This window comes from Crotalus tigris, unplaced genomic scaffold, assembly GCF_016545835.1.
Source record: "Crotalus tigris isolate CLP2741 ecotype Arizona unplaced genomic scaffold, ASM1654583v1 scf7180000017628.32516253702:7417878, whole genome shotgun sequence".
NCBI classification, from domain to species: domain Eukaryota; kingdom Metazoa; phylum Chordata; class Lepidosauria; order Squamata; family Viperidae; genus Crotalus; species Crotalus tigris.
Window position 1 is genome coordinate 4,147,570 of NW_024096523.1, and position 16,055 is coordinate 4,163,624.

The window sequence follows — 16,055 nt, forward strand, 5'->3', positions numbered from 1 at the left end:
GCAGAACGGGTATGTATATGTGATAAAAGAGAAGTCGAAGATATCTCACATGTTTTATTGTACTGTGAATTATATCAAGTTTATAAAACAGCATATATTCTCCCTTTATTAGAGAGATTGCCAGGGAGGGCAGACAATTTTTATGTAGGCTTTCTCCTCCAGGACTCAAACCCTTCTATCACGCATGCAGTGGCAAAATACTGTGTTGCTGCAATGTCCACAAGAAAAAAATTCGTTACAGATTTATAGCCGTCAACTTGCGCCTATTTTTTGGAGATATCTCTAATAATGTTTGGAACATTATATTTACTCACACATTAATCAGCTATCCACTCACGTAAATTAGGAAGTGACCCTAACATTTTGAGAACATGTATTTTCTTAACAGGGATGTTATTATTTACTATTAATGTTAGTACTATTTTTATTATTATTATTATTTAATATATTGTAAAAAGTGATGACTATTGCTGGTCTACGACCGTAATAAAGTTTATTATTATGCATGTGATGTCACTATTTTCATTTATCATTTTTATAAATAAATCAAGGTGGCGAACACCTTCCACTATGGTTTCTAATGGATACCTGTAGCCAGATTTAATCTTTACAGGTGACCACTTACTTCAGACATGGGGCTTTCTTGCTATTCCTGAATACCATCAATTTCTGCAGCATGACCACAATGCTCTATGCTATTTAGAAGAGTATATAAGCTATTTTTCAAAGGAATGTTTTTTCAGAATGACTGATTTAATCTTTCCTTTGGCTCTATAATCTGCAATGGAGACACAAGGATGATCAAGCCATGGTTTTATCATTGTTTATCAAATGAATTTTGAGTCATACACAAAGCCTAATGCATGGTTTATCAACTGCAATAGCTGGTCTCCCAAATTATCTTGAGCCCAAACCAAGCATCAGAGATGTTTGCAGAAGAATAAAGGAAATTAAGATAGAAGCTGGAACATAATCAAAGTCATATCCATTTTTATGTATGTTGGACATGCTATGCATGTATACAGGTAGTCCTTCATTTATTACCACAATTGAGGCCTAAAATTTCCATTGCTAAGCAAGACAGTTAAGTGAGTTTTGCCCTATTTTACGACCTTTCTTGACACAGTGGTTAGGTGAATCACTGCAACCGTTAATTGAATCATTTGGTCATTAAGTGGAACTGGCTTCCCCCATTGTCTTGCTTGTTGGAAGCTGGCTGGGGAGGTTACAAATGCTGATCACATGATTCCAGGACAGTGCAACTGTCATAAATACATGCCAGTTGCCAAGCATTTGAACTTTGATCACATGACCATGGGGATGCTCCAATGGTTGTAAGTGTGTAAACCAGTCATAAGTCACTTTTTACAGTGCCATTGTAACTTGAACAGTCACTAAATGAATGATTGCAAGTCAAGGACTACCTGTAAAGGATTGGGACTTTGATCACTTTGTGGCCATTCTCTCAATTTTTTTCACACACTCCCCCAGTCAAAGAAACCAAACTGTGACCTAGGATTATATTCAATTTATCTTTGCTCTGCTATTACTCTGAAAACAGACTTGTTCCGCTTGACAAAGATCCATACCCAGCCTCTCTTGTTACAAAGGTTTATTTCTCTTTATGTACAGTATTTTTTTTAAAAAAACAACATTATATAGCATAGAAAGGGGCAGATCCTAGGCATTTGAGTAACAATTTTAAAAAATCTCTGGACAGGGCATATAAACTTGCTTTATTTAACCATTTGCTTTGCAGGTTTGTGTGTGCTCAGTATCCATAGATTTCTCTTCCAAGCAATACTTGAACAACCCATTCTCAAAGCTGGGCTGAGTTGACTGCACTGTTGTTTCTGAATATTGTCTAACTATAAAACAGCCAGTGGTTCCCCCCTACCCAAAAACTCTGCCCTCCCTTTCTCATCCACCCACATCCCCCAGGGTCTGCCGGCATGGGATTTGTCTAGCTGTCCTATCAATGAATCAACCTTGTTGAAAGGGCTTTCAAAAAACATGGGAAAAATGTAAATTACTACATTTCCAGGATAGGAAGCTTAACATGACAGCACACCAGAAGTGCAGGACCTTAGATAGTAAAGATGACTCATCAACTGCAAAGGCCTCTACAGAGAAAAATATGGTCCTTAAGCAAAGAGAATACGATTAGTGGATGGGCTTTGTTTGCTTCACTGGAAGGACCCCATTGAATGGAAGCCTGTGGCAAGGAACAGAGATGGACCTCCAAAGCATCATTGTCCGTGAACTCAGCCTTTCCTCTGCCAAACTACATCATTCAGCTCCTAGAACCCTACATTGATTTATTCGTAGATCTCAAGATTATCGAGAAAAGGTTGAAGAAACCCAATTAAGTGGCTTATAATCTATGGCAGGGGTGTCAAACTGCTGGCCTGTGGGCCAGATGCATCATTGCGAAACCGCGCCTACCCCATTGCCAGCAATGGCAAAAAAAGTTGCAATATGTCACAACACGGCATGTGATGTTATGAATTTGACACCCCTGATTTATGGCGTTGCTCTTCAGCATCATGGGCAGCTGCCAACCTTCTCTTGGCCTAAAGGAGGAGTGTCCAACCTTGGCAAATTTAAGACTTGTGAACTTCAACTGCCAGAAGTCCCCAGCCAGCATTGCTGTTTAGGGAATTCTGGGAGCTGAAGTCCACAAGTCTTAAAGTTGCCAATGTATGGTAAGGTTGGACAACCCTGGTCTCAAAAGTCCCATGGTGGATCTCTCATCCCAAACTGCTTGTCATTTGCTCAGCAATTTTTTTGCTTCTCGTTCTTTTGTTAAGGTGCAAAGGAATAGCCACTGCTGCTAGTGTTCACTCTGCTTTTTCTCTGACCTTGCTCGTCAATAATAAGCCATACAGTGATGATCCGTTGAAATAAGCAATAAAGCTTATTTCTCAGTAAATCTGCACAGCTTTACTATCAGCCCAGTGCAATATACTAGTTCAGGTGTTTCAGCAATTTCCAATGTCTTGGCCATATTTCAAATTACAGGGAGAGAGGGAAATGAAAGAAAACTCATTTTTCACCCTCTGGATCTATGGTAGACTACACGATAGCTGGTTTTAGACATCTACAACACTTATCTTCTGTGTTTCTACTGAAGCACTTCTTAGGACAATTTGGAGAACTAGTGGCTCTTCAGATGTTCCTGGACTCCAACTTTCTGTGATCCCAACTAACAAAGACAATGATCAAGGATGACGGAATTTTAATCCAGCCATACCTGAAAGGCCACAACTCTGCTATTCTTTTATTTGTGTTGAAGTCATAGCTTTCCTCCAAAAATTATGGTGGTGGATTTCTCAACATGCCTGATAGGATTCAAGATTAGAGGATTCTTGTGCAGAGGGAGAAAAATTAGTGGGTGATAATTGGGATATGGATATCAGGTAAGGCAGCCTCTTTTAATTTGTTTCCTCCAAATGTGCTAAGACTGAAATTGCTGGCTAGGAATTTTGCAGACTGCAGTCCCAGCACATCTGGTAAGCAACATCTGGAACAGCTTCCAGTTGACAAGCAAAAATCATTAATTTTCAAGGGATGGTGCACAAGCCCCTCTCTGGCAAGGTGCGTCATCTTATTGTCAGAAGGCACCATGTGGCTATGGAACAGACACTTCACAGTTCCACAGTAATCAGTTCAGACACTCGCTCCTTCTGTAAACAAGCTCCAAAGGCATTTTGGCACACACCTTCCCCTTGCTTGTCCCAGACAATGCTGTCTGCTTCCCTTATGCACCGGTGAATTAGAGCTGTGTCCTGACCCATCTCCTTCTTGAAGTGCAGACCCCAATGTATCATTCCAGAGTCAAGCTGACCCTCTCAAGAAAAAGGCTGAGATTGACTGATCGACCTATAATGGATTCTGCCTACATTCATTCTCATATTACAGTTGTCACTCATTGGTTTCAAACATGATATCCAGATAGTACCAAGTCATGAATTCAGAGCATGAAAACTAATGAGGAAGGAGAAGAAATATTGTGTCCGCTGTCCGTATGATGGGAATGTCCCAGAATGTTGTAGGGAAGGAACAGAGTATCAAGACTCCAAATCTTACAGGACTTAAACATGCTTATCACGCTAAGATTATTTGGCCAACGGCATCAAGACAATTGGGATTCCAGAGCAATGTCCCATATCTGATGCCATGAGACTACAACTCTCAGAATTCCCAGCCAGTATAGCCCTTGCAAGCCGGTGAATTCTGAGAGATGCAGTCACATTATATTGCAGAAGACTGGTTGCAGGATGGCTAGGTAGCTTCACCGTGCAAATATCTTTATCCTATGGCCCTGTAGCCTTCCTATCCTTATCCTTGTAGGCTGCAGCAGGGTTAGGGGAAAGGTGCATTCAAGCATTTGGGGCTACAATTCCCCCAGTCCCTTGTTGCGGGCTGGCACCAATGGGGCTGAAGTACAAAGCCCCTTCAGAGCACCCCAGGGCCAAAGGTGCTCCAGTTAATACAGAAGTAACTTAATTAAGAGAGGATGCACTATTAAACAAACAAAACCTCTCCTCCTGCCATCTACACCCTCACTCCTCCTCATCTCCATTTTTTTTTAAGCTCCAAAAACTGGCCTGGCATCTATTTGGGATGAGTCAAAATTTAAAACACAGAACCACAATGATAAAAAAGCAATGCCACCCCCCCAAAGGGAATAAAATTAAAATGAAAAAGAAAGGAGTCTTAAGCCCAGTTCTACAAGGTGGGACCCTTGGCTCCTGGCCCTGGTTAGGGAAGAGATTTCCGCAGTGTGTTTCACACCAGTTTCACACCACGCTTGAGAGAGGTCCCCATGGGGTGAGCTCTCCGTGGTTGTCACCATCTATCAGTTACAGTTGATTGTCTCCTGGCTGATACTGAGGCTCTGTAGCAGTGAAGTAGTCTTCTAGAAATGATTGGAGGTATTCAAAAGTGGGGCGCTCCTCAGGCTCCTTCCTCCAGCACTGCACCATCAGATCGTGCAACAACGGGGGGCAATTCCCAGGACAGGGCATGCGGTATCCCCGCTCCACTTGCTCCAGCACCTCCCGGTTGTTCATGCCTGTGTGAGAAGAACATGAGAAGAGAAAGTGGTGGAATAGCTCTTTTACGACTCTCTAGGAATCAAGGGAGAGCTAGTTTGGGATAGTGGTTAAGTCAGCAGCCTAGAAACCAGGAGACCATGAGTTCCAGTTACATCTTAGGTATGAAGCCAGCTTTGGGCTAATTGTTCCCTCTCAGCTCTAAGAGGAAGACAAGGGTAAATCACTTTTGAAATTGTTGCCAAGACTGACTCAGAGGCACAGAACCACATAGACTCGCATACAAAAATAAAATCAAGGAAATGACCAGTGTGCAAATTCACAGGGACTGTAAAATTTGGTAAGTCAACCCACACAAAAAAGGCAGGAGCTAGGTGAGAATACACAGAGGCACAACACATAGTTGTCACAAAACACAACCCACTGACTCCAGCATGCAAAATAGGTGTTCCCCAGACCCCAACAGAATAGGGGGCTAAAATTTGGCCTTTGAGGGGATTTTTCCAGAGTTTGTGAAGTTCTGAGACCCCAAAAATATGTGCTTTCAAGAACCTCTTTATCTCTTCTTTACCCTCCCAACCACTTCTCCACACAAATCAGGTCAGCTCTGAATCTGGGCCCCAATGACTTTGGGAATACAGTCCTCAGTCAACCACATGAATCCCGAGATGGCCTTCAAGCCTGTAGAAATTGCTCAGTCAGGAGCTGATTAACCAGTGTTTATCAAATAAAGCATGGCAGATTAGGCTCAGACAGGAGCTCATGCAAGAAGCTAAAAGCTGCTAAAATTGCAGCAACTGCAATGACTGGATATTGGGCTGGACCCAACCCAACCCAACCATGTTGTGGTTTAATGCATTATGTAAACCAAGGGGCAATTCCTTTTCCAAAGAAAATTTCTGGCAATCCCTGAATGTTGCAACAGTTCCTCCCTAAGCTAAGGGAAGCCTCTCCGACATTACCTGGGTAAGGTACTCGGCCCTTGGTCACAAGCTCTGTCAGGAGGATGCCGAAGGACCACACATCTGACTTGATGGTGAACTTGCCATAGAGAGCGGCTTCCGGAGCTGTCCATTTGATGGGAAATTTGGCACCTGTTGGCAAGGAGATGGAATGAAGAGGTTACGATCATACAGAAGGAGATGCCACCTGGGTAAGAAAGACTCCTACTTTCTCCACTGTGGGAGAAACATCACCAGTGGATTTAAAATGGACTTCTTAGCACAGATCATACCAGCCTCCTCCCTCGAGAAACAGAGTCAGCCAAGAGAAAGTGTTCTTAATTTATGTTGTCAGAAGCCTCAAGCACCAATCTGGACAATCAAGGAACAAGTCCCTATGAGCTCTGACCAGTAAGGCTTAGAAGGGAAAAGGCTAAGGTGGCAGCACAAAACATGCCAATCACTGTTTTCGCTTCTGAATATGAACCTCATGTACAAACAATTTAAAAAAATTCTTGCCAAGTTAACAGTCCTCATGAGAGAAAAATCACTGAAGAAATTCCTCTGTGCTTGTAAGCACTTTGTGGACCTTTTTTTTTTTTTTTTGCGGAAGATGGAGAAGAATCAAATTTTGCCACATGGATTTGATGATTGTTAAAATTTAGAAAGAAAAAAATTTTTTTTTTTAATTTCCCCTTTTCTTTTTGGGGGAAAAATGGACACTATTATAGCCTTAAACTAAGAGTCAAAAGTAATTGTTCTCTATGTCCTTGGAAGAAGTCAGGTTATTCTTTTTATATGTTTGTGTTTTTCTTGTCCTTTTTAATACTTTTTCACACTTCTATCCTTACTCTCTTTTTATTCTATCGTTCCTTTGGATTGCTGTTGTTTTATGTGTAAGTTTTGTAAAATGGAATAAAATTATTTTTAAAAAGGCAAATAACTTCTTGCTTGCTTTCTCCTGTTTTCAATATAGGATGGAGGAAGCTGTTATTTTGTGAAGGTTGTCCAGTCTGCATCTGGATATGATTTACACAACAGCCACCTGGAGTGTGAGAATCCAGTTTCACGTGACTGACATTGGGCTCTAGGATGGACAGCCACATCCTTCCAGATCTTAATGACATTTGTGGCGGGGTCCACTCTGGAAGTACCACTGATTTTTCCAATTCTAGATTCACTGCTCCTACTGCAAACTTCAGACTGCTTCTAGCATTTTATTCAGCTCTGAGGCACCACATTGTAGGAAGGATATAGGTAAGTTTTAGCAAGGGCTTCTGAAGGTCATTTGGTTGCCCCCCTGCACTGTAGAGAGGCCATTGCTCAGTGGAATTGTTTGCCTTTGTAAGAGAAGGGCAGGCACAGCCTGGGGGGCGGAGTCAAGAGAGTGATCAGCCTGGAGTTGTTGTTTTCACAGTCTAAATCCAACCCCTTTTGAATGCCATTGATTCTTACCTAGTGCAAATTTAATGCTGCTAGTAGACTAGATTCTTGTGTATAGGCGTGAGCCATAAATAAGATTAACTGGAGCTTAACATGCAGTCCTATTTCTTCCTGCATGACAGCCTTGCACAAAGAAATCCTCAGCTTCAGTGTGGCACTTCCTGCTAAAAACGGCACCACCGAGAAAAGCTCTCTCTTCCCAAGAGCAGAGACAGCATCTGCCAATCAATGGTTAATTGCACAAATAGCTTTGCCTGCTTAAAGGTGACTCTTTCTCCTGCTCCAGGGTGCCCCTGAGAGTTTACCTTGGCGAGCTGTGTATTCATTGTCTTCAATGAGGCGGGCCAAGCCGAAGTCAGCAATTTTGCACACAAGGTTGTCGCCCACAAGGATGTTGGCAGCACGCAGATCCCGGTGGATGTAATTCATTCGCTCAATGTAAGCCATTCCAGCTGCAATCTGGATTGTGTGCAGAAGCAGAAAGGCAGGGATGAGATGACACAGGAGATTCAATCATTCAGCTCCTTCTGTTCTTAACAGATCCTGGGCAGCCTTCTCCCTCCTCCCCTCCCTCCAACGGAGTCAGAAGATGATGCTCCCAATTTTCAGACAGACTGACCACTGATACTACATCCTGCCCATCAGGTTACCTGTGCGGCCATGTCCACCAGTTGAGGCAACTTCAAGAAACGGCCATCCCCATCTTTCAAAAAATCTAGCAAACTACCTGTAGAAGAGAAGAGGTGGGAGATCAGCAAAGCCACTTCTCGGTAGGATTCCTGTACTATGATAAACTGGCTGCTTCCTCCTGTTCCTTCTTCTTAGAATAAATTCTTTGTGAAGGACACGGGATCTGTGTATCTGAGACAAAACACTGGAAACCCATTCCCCATCAGGCCAAGCTCCAGAAGTCTGGTAACAATGGAGGGTACCAGGTGAAGGAATGTGAGCTAGTATACAGGTGAGTATGTTCTCAGACGGGTGGATCCATTTGGAATCCTGAGAGCTTGCCAAAACGTCTGGCATAATGAGCATGGAGGCTGAAAAACCGGAAATTCAACGGTTGAATCTGCTCTTCAGCACCCTGAATTTGCCCCTCTCTTCTCTCCTGGGAGTGGGAGGCTGAAGGAAGGATGGGGCTTAAAGGTCAAGTGCAGCACAAGCATGAAACTGGAGCACAAACTGTTTTTATGACTCTAGAATTTTCACAGGACTGATGTTGAAAGGATGACACTGCTACAAATAATGATGCTGTGTCCCTTCGCAGGGTGCCAGGTTCCTATTTAATTTTAATAAAAAGAAAGTAATTCAGTATTTTAAGGCACCTGACAGAAGATGAAAGGGATACCTAAAAACATCCTGAGGCCCACAGGTACCATGTTGCCTATGCTGTATCATTTCCCCTTTCCTGAGAAAGAAACATACCTTGGGTAGGGTGATCTTAGAAGAGAAAGTGGTTCATGGCCCTCTCCATACTGCTGCTGTCTCCATCACCCACATGCCTTGATAACACGATGTTCCTAACATGTGGTCTTCCATCCAGGTTAGTGGGTGGGTTCTAGATCTGCTTAATGTCAGTGGGCCTACACATGCCCTTCATTCTGAGTCAACTGTCTGGACCCTGGGCATCTTTCTGATCCTAACCCTCCAAGCTCAGGTATCATTTTGGTAGCCCTGGGCAGCTATTCAGTTTGAAGGCAATTCAGTTTTTTTTTCTTCAATCAAGTCTCCCTAAATTAACTTGCATTTGGACAACTCTTGTTGCCGAATGCGCACAAGCTCTTTTAACATCTAAAAAACATGCTTGATTTGGACAATTGGTGTGAACAAATTCAAGCCACTGGATCAAATTCCCGAAGTGACTCAATAGTTTGGATCAAACCGACTTGATGGTTGAATTGAACCAACACTTCCTACTTCACCCAATTCACAGAGGCCTGCTGGTTGGCCACTGTTTCCACCCACCCATCTAGAGAGGTTGCTGTCACTGGAAGCAGCTTATCTAACCTTGGCTCATGAACTCAGTAACAATGTAAATGGGCTCTTCCGACACCACAGCATACAGCTGCACCAGTTTGTCGTGCCGTAAGCGCTTCATGATCTGGGCTTCTTCCAGGAAAGCTTCTGGAGACATGGTTCCAGGTTTCAGCGTCTTCACCGCAACTTTGGTGGTACCATTCCAAGTGCCTGGAACCAGCAAGAACCAGGGTCAGGGTCACTGAGGATAGAGACAGCAGGGGCCCAGAACCCAAGACCTCCCCTAACCCAATGTTATGGAAACAGATATGGCTGGAAGAAGTCTAGGTTCAGCATCCTGCAACCCAGGGCCCTCCAGATGCATTGGGGCTTCAGTTCCTAGAATCTCTAGCCAGCAGGTCTAAGCTGGTCCATGATCCTTGGAATTCCCCCAAATCATCTTGGGAGCACAACGTTAAGGACGGCTGACCCTAACAATTGAAATGAGATGAGCAACAAACATGAGATGAGAAAGAAATGATGGGTCAGGGATGTCTCCACACTGAGGAGCTCAATTCAAAAGAAATCATTTCCCACAGCTGACATTTCCTTTCCTTTAGCATTAGGCATGGTGGCCTAATGCTAAAGATGCTCACTTCCCATTCAGAAGGTTGAAAGTTCAGTCCTAGGCAGCAACAGATGTTTTCTCTATCAGGGCACAAAGACGAAATATCTGCTGCGAACTCTGTGTGGTGTCAGGAAGGGCATCCATCCAGAAAACGCTCAGCTCCACCCGGTCGCCCCGACTATACCCCGAATTAAGGGATTACAGGGTCGTAAAAAGGGAGTTTGTGTGCATCCTTCTTAAGGTTCAGGTTTCAAAACTGGTCTTATCTGGCAAGAGCTACTTTATTGGTTGGTTGCGTTTTTACAGGTGTAATAATTGTGCACTTGTTCAGATATTACTCAACTTACAACCATTCATTCAGCAACTGTTCAAATTTGCAATGACACTGAAAAAAGTGACTCAGGACCAGTTCTTGCACTTACGACTGTCACAGCATCCCCTGGTCATGTGATCTAAATCAGGATGCTTGGCAACAAGCATATATTTATGAAGTTAAAGCATCCTGGAGTGATGTCATCATAATTTGGGATTTTCCCGGCTGGGTTCTGACAAAGTCAGTGGGAAAAGCCAGACTTGCTTAACAACTGCATGATTTACTTAACAGCTGCAGTGATGCACTTAACAACTATGACCAAAAAAGGTCATAACTCACTTAACAACTCGCTTAGCAACAGAAATTCTGATCCCATTTCTCGTCATAAGTGGAGGACTCCCTGCATGTAAGAGACCTCATGTTAACGAACACTCAACTTATTCTCTAACTGTGGATCTTAGTAGATCCGAGTGACAGGCTGGTATCTAGACCAGGAATTCTGCCCCGTAGTATTTTATATAGGTCTTCCACTTTCAGTCTGTGAGAAAGGAATATATGCCAACCTTGATGAGAGAAAGATATGCTGTTAAGACAGATGATAACCACATCCTCTGGAGAAAAGATGTGGCTGCTGTAAAGAGTTGCAGATGGGGGTTACGCTTCTGCAAGCTCTAAAGCACCTTCTTGGAACTGAGTCTAATGCACTACAACCTTTTGGTCATGAGGGACCGGTTCCGTGGAGAAAGGTTTTTCCACAGATAGTGTGTGGTTTTGTGGGCTGCCTGCATCCCACCGATGGGGCTTTGCTTGTTTGTGCAGACCGGTTGCTGGCATGCCGTAGCCCGGTATTGGACCATGGAACAGGGGTTGGGGACCCCTGCACTATACAACCCTAGGGTGTTCCCCTAAATGAAATAGAGAGGTAAAATTCATCTTCTGATGGGTCTAATCCAGGGGTCTTCAAACTTGGCCCTTTTATGACTTGTGGACTTCAACTCCCAGAATTCCTCAGCCAGCATGCCTGGCTGAGGATTCTGGGAGTTGAAGTCCACAAGTCATAAAAGGGCCAAGTTTGAAGACCCCTGGTCTAATCAATGATCTTCAAGCACAGTCCGAGCCTAAAAGGAGCCCTTCTCCAGGGAAGGCTGCCCACCTCATCCATGTGTGCCCTCTAACCCTGATAAAAAAACCCACCCTGACCCCTTGCCTTACCCATCCACACATCTCCGAAACAGCCCATGCCAAGTTTCTTGTCAAAGTGGATGGACTCGCGCCCGATCTCCCACGCATCTTTAGACAGCCCCATAGTCTGGGGCCTCAGGGTGGGGCAGACTTTGGTTAAGAGGTAGCAGAGACCGTCATTGAATTCTGTAAGGGGTGGAATGAGGGAGGGTGGAAAGATGGGATGGAATGAGATGGGAAAGCAGAATGATGGATGGAGCATGCACCCAAGAGAGGAGGCTGGACTTTGAGCGGAGGAGGAGAAGGAGCAGAGCACAGGCAGCAATATTGCTTTCAACCACCAGGTGGTGCCCTTGGCTCACTTTTAAACACCAAGGACTGCACTACATTCCTGCATCTTCATTGCAAATGTTGAACAGTGAATTTGGAACATGTCTGACTTGTCAGCTAAAGTCTCCACTACGGTGTCCTGGTCACCTTTGGATTCAGCTACAGGCTATTTTCAAAATCTTGTTCAGAATACAGATCTAACATTGTAGCATAGAAAATTGAGGCAGAATGTCCCCTGGTCCCAGACCAGTCACTGCTTTAACGTAGATCACCATGCACCATCTGGACCACTTCCAAGACTTTTAAGAAGAGTCGCCCCAACTCAGACCAAATCCCTATCAAATTCTACATTCTCTTCTTACCGGAGAAGCCATCCAGATGCCCTGGGTTAAGAAACCCACAAGTAGCACATGGTTATAATAACGCTCTCCCCTCTGGTAATCAGAGACATGTGCTCCTTCTCATGCTGGAGCTTAGAAAGAGATCCAGGATTCATAAACACTATTCAACTCTTTCTATTGTGGATTTATCTCTCTTTGAAAGGCTTCCAAGTTGGCAGCCATCCCTACCTCTTGTGGCAGCGAGTTCCGTTGTTTAACTACCTATTGTCTGAAGGACTTCCTGTAATTCATCTTGCAGCTTCTCCCCAGTTCGTCTGCCTCATGACTTTGCCATGTTGAAAGAAACGCAGCCATCCCGGGAGAAAGACTGATTTTTCTCCATCCTTTATCACAGCACTACCAAGTCCCCTCCCGAGCGCCCGGGGTCTCCCCAGCTCCTTCTCTTCCTCTTCTCTTCCGCACAGCCTCCTGATGGCTGGTCGTACCCATCCACACTTCCCCGAATTGCCCATTGCCCAGTTTCTTGATGAGCTGCAGCGATTCGCGAGGAATCTCCCAAACGTCTTTGGTTTTGACGGACAGGTCTGCCAGTTTGGGCATCCCCTTAGGGCATGGCACGGCCAGGCGGCAGCACAATCCTGCAGCTCTCTCTTGCAACAGAAGCCCCCAAAACCGAGGGGGAGAAGAGGTGGAAGAGCAAGAGATGCATCACAGAAGCAGGGAGGCAAAAGAGAGAAACAAAGGGTGATAAGATGAGGACGAACTGGAAAGGAACAAGAGAGGAAACACTGTTCTCCCCCCCCCCCAATCCGCAGCTCAGAGAGAGTTATCAGTCCTTGCAGAAAGCAACAGAGGACCGGAGCCTCATTACACACCTGTTGAAAGGGCGATAAAACAGCTGCAGTTATTAGGTTTCCCATTTCCACCACCCCTTCCCAGTTCTGTGAAAGTCATAGCAATAGCAATAGCAGTTAGACTTATATACCGCTTCATAGTGCTAAGGGGTTTACAGAGTCAGCATATTGCCCCCAACAATTTGGGTCCTCATTTTACCAACCTTAGAAGGATGGACGGTTGGGTCAACCTTGAGCCAGTCAGGATCAAACTCCTGGCAGTGAGCAGAGTTTGCCTGTAATACTGCATTCTAACCACTGCGCCACCAGGGCTCATATAAAATTGAGGAATAAAAGATACCTAGTGCAATCAGTTGGACAACGCGGACTCCACCACCGCATTTCAGGAGCAGATCTCATAACTGGTGGCCTTGAATACTCTATACATCAGATACTAATTTATCTCTGTGTTTATTTGATAGACATGTAGTTTGAAAATGCAGATATTGTGTTCTCTTATAGGTTTTTTAATAAATGAAATATGGCTGTTAGGTTAGAAAGTGCCTTTCATTTTTTTAAATTTAATTTAAATTATTAAAGAAATCACCATTATTACATTTTCGCAAAGAAAACTCCGGGTAGGGGAACATTGACCAAATTCTGTACTTAACAAAAGATTTTCAAAGGTCCTATCTATTCTATCTTCTAGATCAGGTAGTCCTCGATTTATGATGGCAATTGGGACCGGAATTTCCATCTCTAAGTGATGCTGTCATAAAGTGTGGATGCACTGCTTAGCAACAGTAATTCCTCTAGTCCCGGTTGCTGTCATTAACTGAATTCCCTCAGTGTTAGGCAAGGCAATTTCCACCTGGCTTCCTGCAATCAAAGTCAATGGTTGTTGTAAGTCGAGGACTACCTGTATTGATTTACTAGCCACAGAACCCTGGCTAAATCCAGGTTGAGACTACAACAGAAAAGATGGTTGGAACTTCATCTTTTCCTGAATCCATTTTTAAAAATCATTCGCTCTGCTGGAATTGGGTCCTGATGGCTGCACAAAGCCCGAAACAGCCAAAACAGCCTCATTGGTTGCAGAACATTCTTAGGCATAAACCTTGAGCCACTTTTTAGCATAGGACGTGTGCAACTTCAGTCTGCTTGATTTATCCCTGAACCACGATAGAGGACCTCTAACGATCTTGATGGCAAAGGACTCAAGAAACTTAATTAATTAAATAGCATTCCACAACCAGCCTCAAAATATCCCAAGGAGGAGCCCCAAATGCAGGAGTTGGCACCAGATCTTCCATCGTTCTCCTGCCAGTCTCTTGCTATAAAGAGCCATGGAGATGGCTTTGGAAAAAATATTCAGAAGCTGTACAAAAAAACAAAAAAGGGTGAAAAAATTCCTTGAGTTCTGGGAAAGATGAGGAAGATGCTCAGGCTGACTCTTCCCTGACTCATTAGAGCTGTGTTTCTCAACCCTGGTGGCTATAAGATGTGTGGACTTCAACTTCCAGAATTCTCCAGTCAGCAAGGTTGAGAAGCATCACATTAGAGTACAAGAGGGAGGAGAGGAAAAACATAATCAGACTTGCAATGATTAGCTTAGTTCTAGTTTTCTTGTGGAGTCTCTTTCCTAATCTGGACAACTTTGAAAGGTTGGCATGTTGATCTTTCCTTTACCAATCTTAACACCTGCCCCTCTCTTGAATCCATCGCTCTTTACCTCTGTAATGCTGCACCAACTGTTGCACGGTGTCAAACTGGGTCCGGGTGGTGATGTAATAGCCACCACTGTCCAGCTTCCGGATCTTGTAATGCTTGACATGGTCTCCCTTCATCTCATCCCAATCCCGGATAGACAATGAGTAGGCACCTAGGAAAAGGAGATGGGAAGCAGAAATGGGTTGTGTGAAGGCAACCTGACTTTGGCATTACTACTGAATTCCAATTCACAGAAGCTTTAGCCAGGGAGGCCAACTGCAAGCCATGCTGGGGATTGTAGTTTAACCTCACTTGGATGGTCAACATATTCCTTGCCTCCCCAAATGAGGAGTTCAGGTAATAGATTATAGAAGGTGACAACATTTTAGAGAATGTTGGAAATCACTCCTGTGCCCTTCAGTCTGATGTAGACTTACAGTATAATTAACGCAAGAAAGTTCTTCCATGTTTGTTTAATTTGTAGATATGGTGGAATCTTCAGCTAGATAGAGGGAGGTGTTAAGAGGGAGCCTAGCTAAGAGTCCTTGCATTGTAGAAAGCAACACAAGTCTGACTCCCCCAGAATTACCGAAGTCTTAACTAACCTTCCCAAGGGAATGCAGTCAGTCTGGTGAGATTCTTAACATAGGTGATTAACACTAAAGCTTTTGCTTGAGACTATTAACAAGAGGTTTTGATTGCTTGTGCCTGACAGTAAAACCCTAAAAGATTTGCAACCTGAATACTTTAAAGAATATCTTTATCCCAAATATTCTTCCCCAAAACATCCATCAATATCGGGAGCCCTACTTCAATTTGCAATTGGTAGCAAGACAGGGACAAATTGGAAATAAACATTTTTCACAGTGGCTCAGTGTTTACCAAACGCCTTTCCAATTAAGCTCCAAGTATTTCTCCATACACCATTTATTTAATTAGAGGAAAGGGAGTTCATATTGTTTTTGTTTACCCCTGTATAAATGTGCCCCTCCCCAATCCTGATTAAGACCACCTTGCTTAGAGAAGGCTTATTACTTCCCCCAACACTGGAACCCCACAAGAAGTCTCAAAGCCCCTCGCCCCCCTGCACCAATAGATTCTCTCTTGTTCTAAATCTGTCTTTTCACTGGGTGGTCCGGCCTGGAACCACGATATTCACCCTGGTAGAAGCAGACTCTGAGCGTGCAGCCCTACAACAAAGCAATTCACCAAAGTCCATGCTATGTTTTGAGTTTGAGAAGTAATTTATAGTGTTCCCTTATATTGTTTGTTGTGTTGGTTTTCTATGTTTAGATCAGTGTTTCTCAAGGTCAGCAATCTC

General features: G+C 43.8%; 1 protein-coding gene across 6 annotated transcripts in view; it reads right to left on the bottom strand.

Moving 5' to 3' along the window:
• Positions 1-1,597: 1,597 nt before the first annotated feature.
• The window catches only part of FGR (FGR proto-oncogene, Src family tyrosine kinase), a 42,169-nt gene continuing 27,711 nt past the window's right edge, over positions 1,598-16,055 (bottom strand). For 4 of the 6 annotated variants that reach the window (XM_039334262.1, XM_039334264.1, XM_039334263.1 and 1 more), the window contains exons 7-13: positions 14,757-14,906; positions 12,677-12,841; positions 9,449-9,628; positions 8,092-8,168; positions 7,747-7,900; positions 6,020-6,151; positions 1,598-5,077 (exon numbers count right to left, since the gene is read on the bottom strand). In XM_039334262.1, the coding sequence (XP_039190196.1) occupies positions 4,866-5,077; positions 6,020-6,151; positions 7,747-7,900; positions 8,092-8,168; positions 9,449-9,628; positions 12,677-12,841; positions 14,757-14,906 (1,070 nt within the window). In that variant the 3' untranslated portion in view covers positions 1,598-4,865. Of the gene's footprint in view, positions 5,078-6,019; positions 6,152-7,746; positions 7,901-8,091; positions 8,169-9,448; positions 9,629-11,550; positions 11,707-12,676; positions 12,842-14,756; positions 14,907-16,055 lie in introns of all 6 variants that reach the window. The other 2 variants (XM_039334266.1, XM_039334267.1) reach the window with 2 other exon arrangements.